Genomic DNA, 14281 nt, shown 5'->3' with positions numbered 1-14281 from the left:
ATGCTATTAAAGACAAACCAACATGAATAACCTAAAATTCAGCTGACAGCAAACCTAACTTGATGTTTATTAAACTGTTTAGTTAATAAAGGTTAAATTAGAAAAATAAAATAAATAAATTCATAAAGTGTTTACTGAGGGTTCTGGATAACCCGACATCCATTGACAGCCAGTGAGGATGCTGCTGGCCATTAGGAAGAATGTATGTTAGGTCACGTCAGCATCGGTGTGCTTTTTTCAGACCCAGAAGTTGTTCCCATTTTTCATACAGTCTGTAGTGATGAGGCATCACAGAGTACTATGAGTACATGAATGGAATAAGCTTCCAAACCTAATCAGACTCAATCATACAATTATGATTGTTTAGCTAAAAAATTATTTTTACACACTTCGATTTCCTGCTTTCAGTGATGCCAGTAATTTGAGTGATTGGGACAGGTGATGATATTCATCAGACTTAATGGGCTGTATTCCTGTTTTTGTTTTTGGGTACCTATGCATAATTACAGTGCATGGAGGTCATCACTAATTCTCGGTGACTGGCTGGAGCACACATCCAGCTCATCTATATCCCCATAGAAATCTTTTAATAATTATGCCTAAGACTCAATAAGAAGTGTTAATTTTTCTTTTTGATTTTTCTTTTATAGCTTCCTTAGTTGTACTGCAATAAGACCTGGTAAGCATGAAATTATTTGGATATGTATTAATATCACCTCACTAATACATCCTGGGACATATAATCAAATGTACATTTTCATTATAGAACTTTTCTTTACTTTTCTTTACTTATTAAAAGTAACACTTGTACACACAGCTACCCTTTTTGAACTTACAAAGTGTGTGATTTCCATTCCCCAGTGAATATCATCTGTCTCAATTCCCCTTTCTGGAGTCCTACAAACTTACAGTATTTAGTGTTACACTTGAGTGTTTTTACCTTCTCCCTTATCACTGTAGGTCCTGCAGGATAGAGGAGGCCAAGAACAGTGGCAGTGACCCAGTTTCCCCTCACTTTGGTTTACCCCGTGGAATACTGAGTGAGAAGCGCTAAAATGACAACGTTGGAAAAACACAATTTTAACTTCTGCATGGGTGGCAGATTTTTTAAGCAGAGAAAGAGAGCAAGAGAGAAAAAGAGAGAATATAGAGTGAAAAAAGAACAAGAGTGCGGATTTGGGCTACCGTGGTCATCCCTGAAATAGACAGAATCTGATTGCTGATGGGGCATTTGACCAGGCTGCTGCTAACCCTTATAGTTTCCTTTTAAACAGAATAAAATAGATGAAGTCCAAGCACAAATATAGGTGCAGAGGCAGGGATAGAGGGCTCTAATGGTGCTTGTCTGGCATGAGTTTTTGCCACTGACATCCCAGAAGATGTGGTCAGTGCTATTGAAAAAGAATTTGATTGATCATCTCTGCCTTGCTAAATAAAGGTAGTGGTGAAAAATGCTACTTCAGCAGCCACTGGAAAATGTCCTGGGGATCACTGTAGTTCAGATTTGATTATAAAGGCATACTAAAGGGAGCCTGCTGTTTTGAACTGCAAACTGAAGTCAAATGCACAGTAACAGACATGAGAAATCCTCTGATTTTGGACTTTAAAGTTAAACTTTAAAGACTTGAAAAAACCTGATGGGTAGATTTCATTAGAGCTTGCGATGAGTTGATGTAACCTTGCACAAATCAAATGCATGAAGGTGATCACTCAAAGCTGACAACAGCAGTGTCAGAGCTATTAAAAGCCTTTCCCAGTGAGGCAAAAAGATTTAATTTTGTTTTCCTTTTCTGTTAAATCATCCTCAAATGTCATGATAGAAAGTATGATGGTTGATTGCCTTTGATTTGAGGTGCAATGAATACGATGCAGAGACTGGGGATTATGCGGCGTGTTGCATGTTTCCTGTTTTTCAAATTTGTACCAATAAACAACTAACTCACAGTAAAAACAGCCATCTGAGGAAAGAATTTTAGGTAATCAAACATGTATGATTGGAGACAGAGAGTGACGCATAAGGCTCAGTGAAAAGACAGGAGACTTTTAGGAATAAAGTCAATAAAACATATGCTCACTGCAAGCTTCACTGTTTTAATAGATAAGATCTGAAATGTTGCCATAAAAACATGTCTCCATGGGCACTCTGGGATGTGGATTATACAGAGAAAGATTTTAAAAAATCAGTAATCTGATCCATACAACAATCCTTTTTGCATCAAAAGCTAAACTTTAAAACAATAATTAATAAAATTTAAAAAAATAACATTGAAAAGGTATTCAGGTATTTTTATTTAATTAATTTCCCCCCAAAATGTGTAGATATATCTTTAAATGATCTAAAAATGTTACAAAACAATCCCAATCTCCTGAGCTGGTCTACAATAAATCATTTCTGTCATTTAAATCATTATTTTCATTCATATTTTCATCCATAACACCTCTTAGTCTTTTATTATTAACACACTATCTGAAATCAATACTGAGAATGTCAAACATTTATTATTTGTTGAGATGAAATGTGGCTTAAAAAGTTTGCATATTTACCTCCCACCAACAAGAAAAGCTCTGGTCGACACGCACGTCTGTGTTGCAGTAACACCGTTATTTGGGGGTAACTCACATTAAACATCATCTCCTGATTATTGCTGTCGCCGTTTATCAAACAGTCCCATTTGTCTCATTCCTCTCTGTATTTTTCTAAAAAATAACAGCATCAATTATCCTCGTACAACCCATTACGTTCAAGTGAAAAAGGTTTCAGTGTCTCTGGTGAATAGACAGGGGAGCTATGAACAGGGAACCCTTCCCAGTAGACACAATAAACTGCGAAATGTTTGCATCATTTTAATTAAAATGATAACTCTGTTGTGGAACCAGGTTTTATCAGGATGAAGGCAGCAGATGCAAAATAACGTGACAACAAAAAAAAAGTGATTATGTATTTGTGTTATCGCGAGCCATGTTCACTGCACACAGTAATTGTATTTTATGATTTTGTGCCCACAGTCACAACCCCCCTCTCCAATGTCCAATGATGGCTTATGTTTCCTAGTAGTGCTTCGAAACACCCCACCAAGAACGTTTTGGATTAGAGCAAAACTGCCACTGAGACAATTCTGACAAACCCGTAGCACACTGGGCTTACACTCACTCAGCCACACACTCTCATTCACTCACTCACACTCTCGCTCTCTCACTGCCAGATATGGGTGTCAGCCAAATGGTGCTATTTACTGGAGCAGGACTGGCACTTCTCCAGACCATAGGGGTAGCAGGCTTGGCAACGCAGATCACTGATGGACTCATTGAAGCGGTTCGCCAGCATGGACAGCTTGCTACCGTGACACAGAGAGCAGGGAGCGGAGCCCGAACCGCCACAATGCTGGCAGCTGTCGGCCTCCTGGAGACAGAAAAAACACTTTAGGAGATGGAAGAGGGGTCCTGCGAGGTGAGCAAAGGGGTCACAAAGAGAGGAAGGGGTGAAAAAGAGAGGGGATGCAAGGATAAAGATTGAGCCGAAAAGGGGAGCCGGTCAAGTTTGAAGGAAAGGCTCACGTCCCCCCATATCTGAAGGCCTGTATGAAAAATGTGTGCAAATGTGAGGTTTGTTGCTTTTGAATTACAAACATCTGTTTCTGATAATAAAACACAGTTTTCCACTTAAAGTTAACACAAACATTTAAAGTGCCACCAAAGGCCGCGTCATAATCAGCAAACATTAACACTGCTATCATGTATAACTGGCGTGCCTGCTGGCAAACACTAGAAACCTTAATGATACAAAGAATTTTTCCAATAGTATTTCTAATTAAATGGCTGTGGTAAGTAGCTGTGCTGCAGGATAATGTCCAGCCAGTCGCTCATTTATTATACCCAGTTGGTCATTATTGCAAAGTTTACAGTAATGAGCAGCTGCTCTGTATGTTATCAGCCGAATGATGAGTGAACAGAAACAGAAGCTGAGCTGTGAGGTTACATTTGAAACAGGAAAATTTAAAAAAAAAAATCATATTCACTTAGATCCTTCATGAGTCCCAAGTTGTTGTAAAAGGAAGAGTTAGACAGCTTGGCATGCAAGGGTCAGCCAGAAAAAAAAGTCTATAACAAAAAAAAAGCCAACAACAACAAAAAGCCCTCTAAAGGTGCTGCTTTAGTAGGGCCCATTATTTGCTTCTACAGAGTCGTATAAAACAGGACACGGTATTATCCAGCAGAAAGCAGCTACAAAAATAAAATGGTGCTGAGATTCACAAGGCAAAGGGGCAGGCAAGGTTTGTCTTTCAATGAAAGTTTATGTTCTCACTTATAGCTTTGGTGACTCCAAGATAAACATAAGGATGCTTGTATATACAGTTATTATTATTTCATAATCAGGTTCATGTCCAGATTGTTGTCCAACAGTTAATTTTTCATGTATAAAATCAAGTATGAATCTAAGCTCTTCTTGGAAAAAAAGGAAGACGATGAATATAATGAATTGCCGCTGCTAAAGATGGTGAAGAAGAGAAAGGAACAAACAGGAGTGAGATGACGAAATACAAAAAAAATCAGTCTGAGAATGAACTTTTATGGAGGCAGAGAAAATGCGAAAATAACAAGAAAGCTGAGAAAATGATGGAGGGATAAGGGAGAAGAGAACAGTAATCATCCAAGGAGGTAAGAGGGAGGGAATAATAGCGACCTGGGTATCCTTGCTGGCTGGTAAGCAGCAGGCAGATGCTGCAAGGGCAGAGTAAAACTGTGGACTCATCAGTATTTGTTCACAGTTGTCAGATAACACTAGGATAATAGGTTGGTGGTTGTTGCAGCAGGAAGGTAGAAAAGAAAGCGAATAAGGATACAAACAAGTTTGCATTTACAAGGAAACACAGAGGAGACTTTGGTGTGAGGCGGAAACAGAAGAAGATCCTGCAGTCGTTTCCTTGAAAGCAAAGATAAAGTGAAGAAAAGATGGCTGAAGACACATGCAGAGAAAGTGGGATGGGGAGGAGGACATGGCGAGAGTGAGAATACCAAGAAACAGAAATGGGGTGATAAAACCTTACCACACCACTGAGAATAATTTGACCAAGGATCATTACCTTGGTATCAGTGTCGCAGATCTGTTTCTCCTCCTTCTCCACCTCCTCCTGTGTGAAAAGTGCTTTAGCCCTCCTCCTGCTCCCCCTTTCCCTGGCCTTTGGGTATCCTTCCAAGTCAATGAGAGGCACTGTGTGCTGCCGAAACATTTCAGGCTTCTTCTGCGGTGCTTTGATAATGCGCAGATTGCTGGTATAGATGATTATCTTACCAAAGTCCAACACTGGGGACTGAAAGAAATGTAAAATGTCAGATAATCCTGCATCATTTTCTATTAACAACATCACTGCCATGTTGCCATGTTGTAGTCTGTGTCTGTCTATGTCCATATGTCTCTCATCCAGAATTATGAGTTTGTTGGTTCATGATTTCTTTTTGGTTTTAGGAAGGAATTTATGATTTTCAGTTCACAGTTGCAACTGTGTTGGAGTTGTGTATTCTTGTAAGCTACAACATTAAAGTTGATTTTTTTTTTAGTTCATTCCCATCTCCCGAGTCCTGCATCTGACTCTGCATTCTGTCTGCCACACAGCTGTTTCGTGACAATTAGGCCCAAACAGACAAATAATTTTAATTACTTTATACATATGCTAGATGTCTTCTACATTTCCCAACTCCAACTGCTCTCTGATATTAAGAAAAAAAGATTTCATGTTCAAAAGTGTCATCGCTTGTCTAGAAAAACACGCAATGACAATAAAGAGTTATCTTATCTTATCCTATCTTTAATAATGACAAATATTGATACTTTTTCGATACATTATATCCATTGGCCACTTAATTAGGTGCACCTTACTAGTATCTGTTTGGACCCCCTTTTACCTTCTGAACTCCTTTATTCTTCATGGCATGGATTCAACAAATTGCTGGAAAAATTCCCCTGAGATTTTGGTCCATATTAATCTGACAGCATCACAGAGTCGCTGCAGATTTGTCAGCTGCACATTTGTCAGCTGCACATTCATGATGCAAATCCTATTCGCTCTGTTGGACTGGGCTCTAGTGTCTGTGCAGGCCATTTGAGTATATCAAACTCCTTGTTACTGTATGTTTAAGATTCCAGTTTGAGCTGATCTGAGCTGTGTGACATTATATGCTATGCTGCTGGAAGCAGTCATCGGAAAATGGATACACTGTGCCATTGATGGACATGGTTAGAAAGAATACTCAGGTAGGCTGTGGTGTTGGTACTAACGAGCCCAAAGTATGCCAAGAAAATATCCCACATACCATTATACCACCCCCATCTGGTTATGCCAAATTCTGACCCCTGTAATCCGGATGTTGCAACAGAAATCGAGACCCATCAGACCAGGCAACATTTTGTCAATCTTCTATCGTACAGTTTTGGAGAACCGTGCAAATAGGCTCTGTGTTTGCAGCTGACACGACTGGCATCCCAGTGTGGTCTTCTGCTGCTGTAAACCATTCCGGTTCAAGGTTCAAGGTCATCTTCACCATATCTACTTTAGAGCTTTTTTTAAATTTCTTCATTACTTTGTTATTTTGATGGCTGCTTTCTGTGGGAACAAAGCAACCAGAGAAGATTGGCAACCTTCATCTTATTATACAGGGATGTCTTACTGATTCCAGACTCATGTTCACACCCTCCTCTCTGTATTACTCTGTAGTATTCAGGATGATGTAATTTTTTTAAATATATATATATATATATATGAAAGTTTAAAATATACAAGCAAAATAAAAGAAACATATTGATTCAATTAATCTCTCTCACTTTAAAACTGAGAGTGAAACCCTAAAATAATGCAGCCTAGAATTATCATTAAACCTTGTTAGGTGAGGGAGCTCTGTAGAACCACCGTGCCATCCTTTCAATAATGCCCTAAAAGGATAAGCTAACTCCAGATTGCTGCACTCTACTGATAAATGTGCTAAATACTGACTTGTTGACCAGGGCCAAGCATTCCTTTGTTTGGAGGATAAAGGAATGAAACTGACATCAAGCCAGCAGGCAATGTGGCTGACCTCCCTTTTAGCCTGCTGCACTAATGAAGCTGCTGCCGTTGTAGCTCAGTAAAAATGCATTTTTCAGTCAGATTAACAATTTTATTGCTTTTGTTGCACAACTTTCATTGAGCAGCATGCAGCTGATGTTCTAATTGCCCAAGATCCCTGTTTCATATTTTAAATCTGGATTGTATGTTTTGTTTTTGTGTAGCCATAAATTAATTATTACATAACTTTACATTCATGGACATGGACTCTTACTATGCATGTGTATATATTTAAAATAATCATATGTTAATGCAATACATTCCCTTTGAGTAAATGGCAATTAAATCTTTAAAGAAAATGTTAGACATTCACTACATTATAGCAAAGACAAAGTATATAGTATTTATCAACAGGTAAAACAAAAGTTGAAATTATAATGAAATTATAATGTTGAAATAGTGTACTGAAATCAGTTTTTAGGTGTGACAACTGGCCATAAAACAGAATTTTACAGTTAATTGCTTGCTCAAGTCTGTAAAAACTGCGGTATAGCTCTTTGGTGTTTGCAATTTCTTTTAGCATTGCGTGGCCTGAATTTGGGCTAAATATGTTGAGAAGTCCACACCGGGGAAGACTCTGCATTGTTTTAATACACACTTGAATGCTCCAGATCAGAAATCTTCTGCTTTCACAGAGGTGGTCACAGTTGTTAATGAGCAGTTAATCACAACCATCTGACTAGCAGCACCTTGCTAGTCAGACCCAGTGAAAACTCTTTTCCACATGACGGAAAATCTAAAAAAAAATGTTCAAGAATTGGGTGGCACATAAATATAAGGAAAGTGTGATTAATAGTTTGTGAGTTTAAGAGTTCATTAAATTTATGAAACATTAGTTTTTGTCTTGTTTGGCATTTATTCTTGTCAAAAATTATTTTTAGTTTTCTTACATAAAAAAACTATTAATGAAGACAGAGAATTGCTATCATTAAATCCAGATGGTGTATTTGCCAAAACTATAAATGTATTATTTGAAATCAAATGATAAATTTAAGTTATCAGGCTTCATCTACAGTATATGCCACAAAGTAGCTACAAACTGCCCATGGAGACAACCCTTGATATTTGATCAGCTGTGATCAACCCTAAGTGTCTGTATATCAGTGCTTTCATTTTATATGCAGAGAGAAACAATGACACTTTATGCTTTCCATGAAGCATCATTGAGATGCTAATGACTCAATTTCGTTGCCAGTATGTTTTTTTAAGAATAAAAGTTAACTGAATCGATCCTGAAAATCTTAATAGCGACCGATTGTTTTGGTTCCAGCTCATTTAAACTGACAAGTGAATTAGAGTCTTTCAGAATTTACAAATCTGAATTATCAGAACTAAATGGTCAGTGTCCAAAACTTATTTACTGAATTAATCTTGTTTTTTGGCAAAACCTTGAACAATTATATACAGTTTGCAGATAAACACATTTTAACTGCCATGCACTTGTGTGGCATAACAGCAATGATGGGTGGCACAAAACATGCAGCACAGATGCCATTGCATTAAAAACAATGCTACAAAACTGTTCACATTTGTTGCTAATGACATGAAAAAACCAGTAAACACCAGTTTACAGTGCACAGACAGCAGTGAAAATAAAAAGGCACTAAACACTTAAATTAATTAATTAAAAAAAGCATGCTGCTAAGAGATTAAGTGGTGTTGTATCTACACATCACAGATAACTGATGTGCTAGCACAAAAAAACATGCATAGTTACCATTTCTTTTTAAACAAAACTTGAAATGCTAGAAACAAAAGTTTCATAGCATTTCTGCACCAACAATGTGATTCCCATAGAGCCATTGACTGAAAACTTGTCATCCCGTAACATGGAGTGACACAGATTAATGTAAAAATCAAACAGTTACAGTTTCACAAATTTCAGTAGTCCATAAGATTAAAAGCAGTCACACTGACTTCTGTGTTTTCTCAACCCTTTAAACTGACTTAGACCCAAATTTCAGGTCCTTATGTAGATTATTGCAGGAACAAGCAATATTATTTGAATGTTTTTTGCACATGTACAGTCCTGATAGTACTTTGACAAACTCAACCCCCTCAACTTTTTTCTTGCTGTCCTTCAACTCAAAGGGGGGCACTTATTAAGCAAATGTACAACATAAACTTAGAACGATCAAAGATGAGGTCAAAGCCTTTTCTCTGGTCTTCTCTAGCTCAAAAACGTGATGCTGATGAATAACTAGTCATCTTGTTTACCATATGCTGTAAGATGCAACAAGTCAGTGGGTCAAAAGTAAATGTTTTACTTGTATATGCGAGTAAAGCATTGACCTTGACCATCATATATGATTTATTTGTAAGTTGGAAAATAATCTGTAGTTCAGCAGTTAACACGTTTGCCTAATTCACAAAAGTTTCCCAGGTCAGGATCAGGGAGAAGACACGAATGCCTGGGAGGGTTTCGTCAGAAAGGGCATCCGGCATAAAAAATCTGTGCAAATCAAATATGCAACCCCTTGCAAAAGGAGCAGCTGAAAGAATCTTTCTTGAAAATGCATTCTTTTTTTTTTCTCATGACTTCTTATATTACAAATGAAGCACCTTTCATGAAATCTGACACCTCAGCCTAGATCTATGCATAAAGCACATTCTTAGCCTCACAATTCATGCCCAAACATAGAGTTCTTTACATTAATGAAGTCTGAAAACAATGTGTTTAAAATTTTGAGAAAAACAGACATATATAATTGGCACTGTTAGTGAAAAATCTACAATAACTCAACTAAAATATAATATCAAATTCTGGATTTTTACCTTGCTGTCTCCCTCTCCTTCCTCAGTCTGGCCAACTGCAGGTTTGTAGCTTCCCATTCCTCTATATACATTTATTCTCTGGGCTATGAGCCCTGTTGGAGGATAGACACCTGGGTACAGAATAAAACATGTTGTCAGGCTAGAGTGAGAACTTGTATACAATATTTCAGACTCAAGTGCAGTTTTCATCTGTAGCAACAGCATGTGCTCTATTTCTAACACATCGATGTGCAGTGATCACTCAGAACCAACTACTGAAACCAAGCCTATAAAACAGTGGTATCCAAAGCGGCTGGTGGGAGTGTGGACCAGCAAAAGACATCCAAAGTGTTAGAGTCCATTTCCTTAGAGCTGTTTTTCTTATTAATGGGTGTGGATAAGTTGTGGAACACTTAAAATATTGTGACCGTGTCCAATCAACTTGCAATCGCTCTGCCTTTGAAATGGTCGCTTTGAAGAGGGAGACGAGGCTTGAGGCCACTTGTAGTCAGTTGCCCTCTTCAAACCAACTTTGGTGCATCAAAACAGTGATAAAATGGTGATAAAGTGGCAATAAGATGGGTTCAGATTGCTATCTGATTTCCCCCAATCTATTTGTGATAATACAGCAATCGGCTGTGACAAATAGTAAATTTGTTGCCGTCTGTTGCAAATCTTTTGCCCTCTGATGTAGATGGCAACCAGTAGATCATGCAGAATTCAGACATGTGGCACAACTCTCTCAGCCACAGACTGGGACAGATGGAAATATGACAATACAATTTATACATTTAGAAAATACAATCAAAGAAGCAGATACTTCATTTCAACAATGACCATAAATCTACTTGGAAAAGTGTACAGTAGACCTGCATAAGGCTTCAAGATCATCAAGCAAGAAACAGATGACTAACGAGCTGACTAATCAACAACATTAGCTGGTTATAAACTCACATTATACCAGCTAATCTTAAACTTGAGTGTCCTAAAAAGCAATCACACTTTTCATCTGATAATAGTGTGATTACATTCTCCGATCATATGAGAGTTTATTTGTTAAGTGTTTGAGTCCCACATTGTTAGCGCCACTTCAAAGAGAGTTTTACTAATGCCAGCTAATAGCAGCAAAACCAGCGATGGTAACCAACATAAAAGTTCAAGATATTTTCAACAATTCACTTCAGTATCACTGTCATGAGACAGAAATGAGCTTCATCAACTTGTATTGTTTTATAAAGTTTTACAGCCTCCTCCAGTGCAAATAGAAGTGAACACCAGGCATATTTACAGGTGAGGTAACACTGACACCCTACGATCACTACAGATGAACAGCAGCCAGAGATTTCTCCACTACAGCAGCCGCTATAGTTAGGACTATGCAGTTGAATTGGGAGGGGTAAGAAAAAGAGAATTCAGCTGACTGAAAACTACTGACATCTAGTGGGGAAATTTTACACAAAGTACCTTTAAATATATTGATTAGGCAGTCAAATAACTATCTGGGTCACCAACATCAAAATGGGCTTTAAATTCAATCAGTTCCAGTTGAAAATATATTTTAAAATCTTCTACAAACATATTGAAATGGCCAAATATTTAAATATGTGAACTAAAGTAATTTAAAAATTCATAGTTTGTGTTCCACTCTTACACTTTATCTGGCACATGCTGCTTTGCAAATCCAAAAAACTGGAGACATGGCTTGAATTGGGAGTATCATAGTGTTTGCTGAATACTTTCCCTGTAACATTTAAAAACACACTGGACATTTCACTGTGCATACATACACAAACACACTGTACAGATAAGACTTAGTTACACCCAGCTACTGGATTAACTGTGCATGTTTTTACTTTAATGTGAAAAAAAGATCACTTTATGCAAACTACTACACCTTGCTTGCCTTGCCTGCTCCCAGTTTACATGCAGTACTGCCCAAACAAACAATCCTAAGGTCAACCATGCATATAAAGTAAAAACCCACTCTGTTGGTCTCCATGAGTGTCCTCAAACCCGCAGAGCTGCTCCATCTCGAGGTGGCTGGGAGGGATTTTGCGGTGGATAAAGCTGTGAGGGTATTTCTCCTCGGGGCTGTCCAGCTCTTGACCGTCCTCGTACACGTGCTTCAGCACTCGGCCACTGTAGGATGATGCCAGCTTGAACCTCACCTGCAGTTTGGAGTGGAAGGTGACATCTTTGATTCCACTGCTTGCTGTTGCTTGTCACACCAAAAACATTAATTAGTAACTAATGAGTTATTAACAAGTAATGGTAGGGTTTCTTTTGCCTTACAGTACAAAGCACCTTGAGGTGACTGTTGCTGTGAATGGGGCTATATAAATAAATAGAATAAAGGTAGGTTCATAAGTAGAAAAAAATATGGTATTTGACCATGCATGCAAATATTTGCAGCATATCAATACACACATCAACAGTCCTGTGTCATTCTCTATTTGCAGCTTCACAACATGAGCTGCAAACAGAGAACTCTTTAACTATGTGCTTAAAATCACCTGCTAATAGTTGTGCAATTGTTTAGAAAAAAGAGAGAGAGAGAGGAGGCTAGATAATTGAAACAACCTTAACAAGTCTTTTCCTCTGAAACATTTATAACAGTGAAACCTATAATTTCAAAATAAAGTGGTGTCACAAGAACTCACCTTTCTTGGTTTGGTGTCTTCATAGCGCTGATTCAGTTTTCTCTGGAGTTCCTCCATGATGGCTGATTGAAGAGTGGATGCAGAAAGGGGGTCACTCCATCCAATGAGCTCCTCACCTTCTTCTTCTAGCTGGACACTGTGGAGCCTGCTGTGCTGAAAGGTTGTTTGTAAGGATGGATAAATAAATATAAATAAATAAAACTTGGATTAATATACAGCTCGATGGAAGCACAGCAGCCGGACTAAAGAGCTGTGAGTAAGGAGTAGGCGGATGACAAAGATAGGATGGCAATGCTCTCTCTGTGTGTCCTGCCTCCAGAGTTTGCCTGTACCTGCTGTTTTAAGGGACCCACCTTTCTAGCTCTCAGTGCTAAATTATTCACAGATAGATCGAGTGTACAAAAGGGTGGTTGCGAAACCAGAAGCCCTGTCATCAAATAATTATGATCACAAAAATAGAAAGCATTTGGAGCCTGCGTGTTGCTCTGTGTGTTTGTGTGCAAAATGGAGAGAAAGAGAGAGTAAGGCAGTGAGTATGGGTGCATGTGGGAGTTGTTAGATAGTTGTAGCTGCAGCCTGTCATTGGACAGGAGCCGAGTGTATCTGTGCTGGAAAGTAAACATGGCATTTGATGTCTGTTGCTGTCATAAAGAAAACATTTAACCTTATCAAAATATCTCTATAATTAGCGAGCTTCAAGTGGCATCTGACTCAAATAACATATTACTTTTGTAATGTGTCTTCACATTATTATACTGTTAACAGTTTGAGTGGTTCATCCCTGAAAGTCTAATCTGAAGTGCCCTGGAAGTGAAACACCAGTGTTCTAATTTATATGTGCTTGGGTCTGATTGATCTTAATTTCATCAACAAAGAGTGAACACAAGGTTCCAAGAAGACCTCTGTGTGACTCTGTGCTACCTGCACTATGAAGGCACCAACTACATATGAGTCTTTCAAGTGGACTATGCAATAGGAATATAAGAACTTTCCCATTATATCTATTATCAATGTCTGCAAATTGATTGATTTCTGGCATGATGTGCCCAGAATCACCACAACCTCAAAATCACCATTGCTGCATGAGTTAAGACTTCACAGACATTCCAGAAGATTTTGGATACAGAAATATCAAATATCCCAAATGTTAGTCCTTCACAAAAAACTGAAGGTTACTTCAATGCAGACATAACATAAATATTACTAAACATAGGTTTAGGCTTCTTAGAGCAGCGATCCCCAACCTATTTTGCACAACAGACCGGTTTATATCCAACGGTCTTTAAGGTGTCGCGGATAAATACAACAAAATAAAACCCAGTGCCGGTACACAAGAAAAGAAGATTTCTTCATAACACACGGGAAAAGACCCAGGGAAACCAAGTTAACAATAAAAATGATTTAAAAAATAACAATAAAAACCCTGAAAACCATAAATTTCACATGCGAGCCTCAACACTCGTGGCCTGGTACCAAACGACTCACGGGCCACGGACCGGTACCAGTCCATGGCCCAGGGGTTGGGGGCCGCTGACTTAGAGCACTCCTCTGTGCCTTTTCTCGTCAACCTTCAAGCATGAGTAAGTTCAAATGGTACGGAAAAATGACCACAATGATTTTTTATATGAACATTTTATTGATAAAGTAATATGGGATTCAAATGTTTTGCTTTATTGATGCAGAAATCTTTTTGCTACCTATAGTTATAGTATAGTATAGTGAAAAAAGTTTTCATAGAACTCTGTGAAGTCCAGTGAATGCTAACCCTAT

The 14281-nt window shown here is 38.2% G+C and overlaps 1 protein-coding gene across 3 annotated transcripts in view; it reads right to left on the bottom strand.

The window, feature by feature from the left end:
* The window catches only part of grxcr2 (glutaredoxin and cysteine rich domain containing 2), a 39662-nt gene extending 26279 nt beyond the window's left edge, over window positions 1-13383 (bottom strand). For 2 of the 3 annotated variants that reach the window (XR_003221974.1, XR_003221973.1), the window contains exons 1-5: window positions 12512-13383; window positions 11836-12019; window positions 9873-9982; window positions 5082-5309; window positions 941-3400 (exon numbers count right to left, since the gene is read on the bottom strand). Coding sequence is in view for 1 of the 3 variants with exons in the window: in XM_003446995.5 (XP_003447043.1) it covers window positions 3227-3400; window positions 5082-5309; window positions 9873-9982; window positions 11836-12019; window positions 12512-12568 (753 nt within the window). In the remaining 2 variants the exon portion in view is untranslated. Of the gene's footprint in view, window positions 1-300; window positions 3401-5081; window positions 5310-9872; window positions 9983-11835; window positions 12020-12511 lie in introns of those variants that run through there. The other variant, XM_003446995.5, reaches the window with a different exon arrangement.
* Between the last annotated feature and the right edge of the window lie 898 nt (window positions 13384-14281).

The sequence above is a fragment of the Oreochromis niloticus genome, linkage group LG10, assembly GCF_001858045.2.
Source record: "Oreochromis niloticus isolate F11D_XX linkage group LG10, O_niloticus_UMD_NMBU, whole genome shotgun sequence".
NCBI classification, from domain to species: Eukaryota; Metazoa; Chordata; class Actinopteri; order Cichliformes; family Cichlidae; genus Oreochromis; species Oreochromis niloticus.
This window is presented reverse-complemented; position numbering and strand designations above follow the sequence as displayed.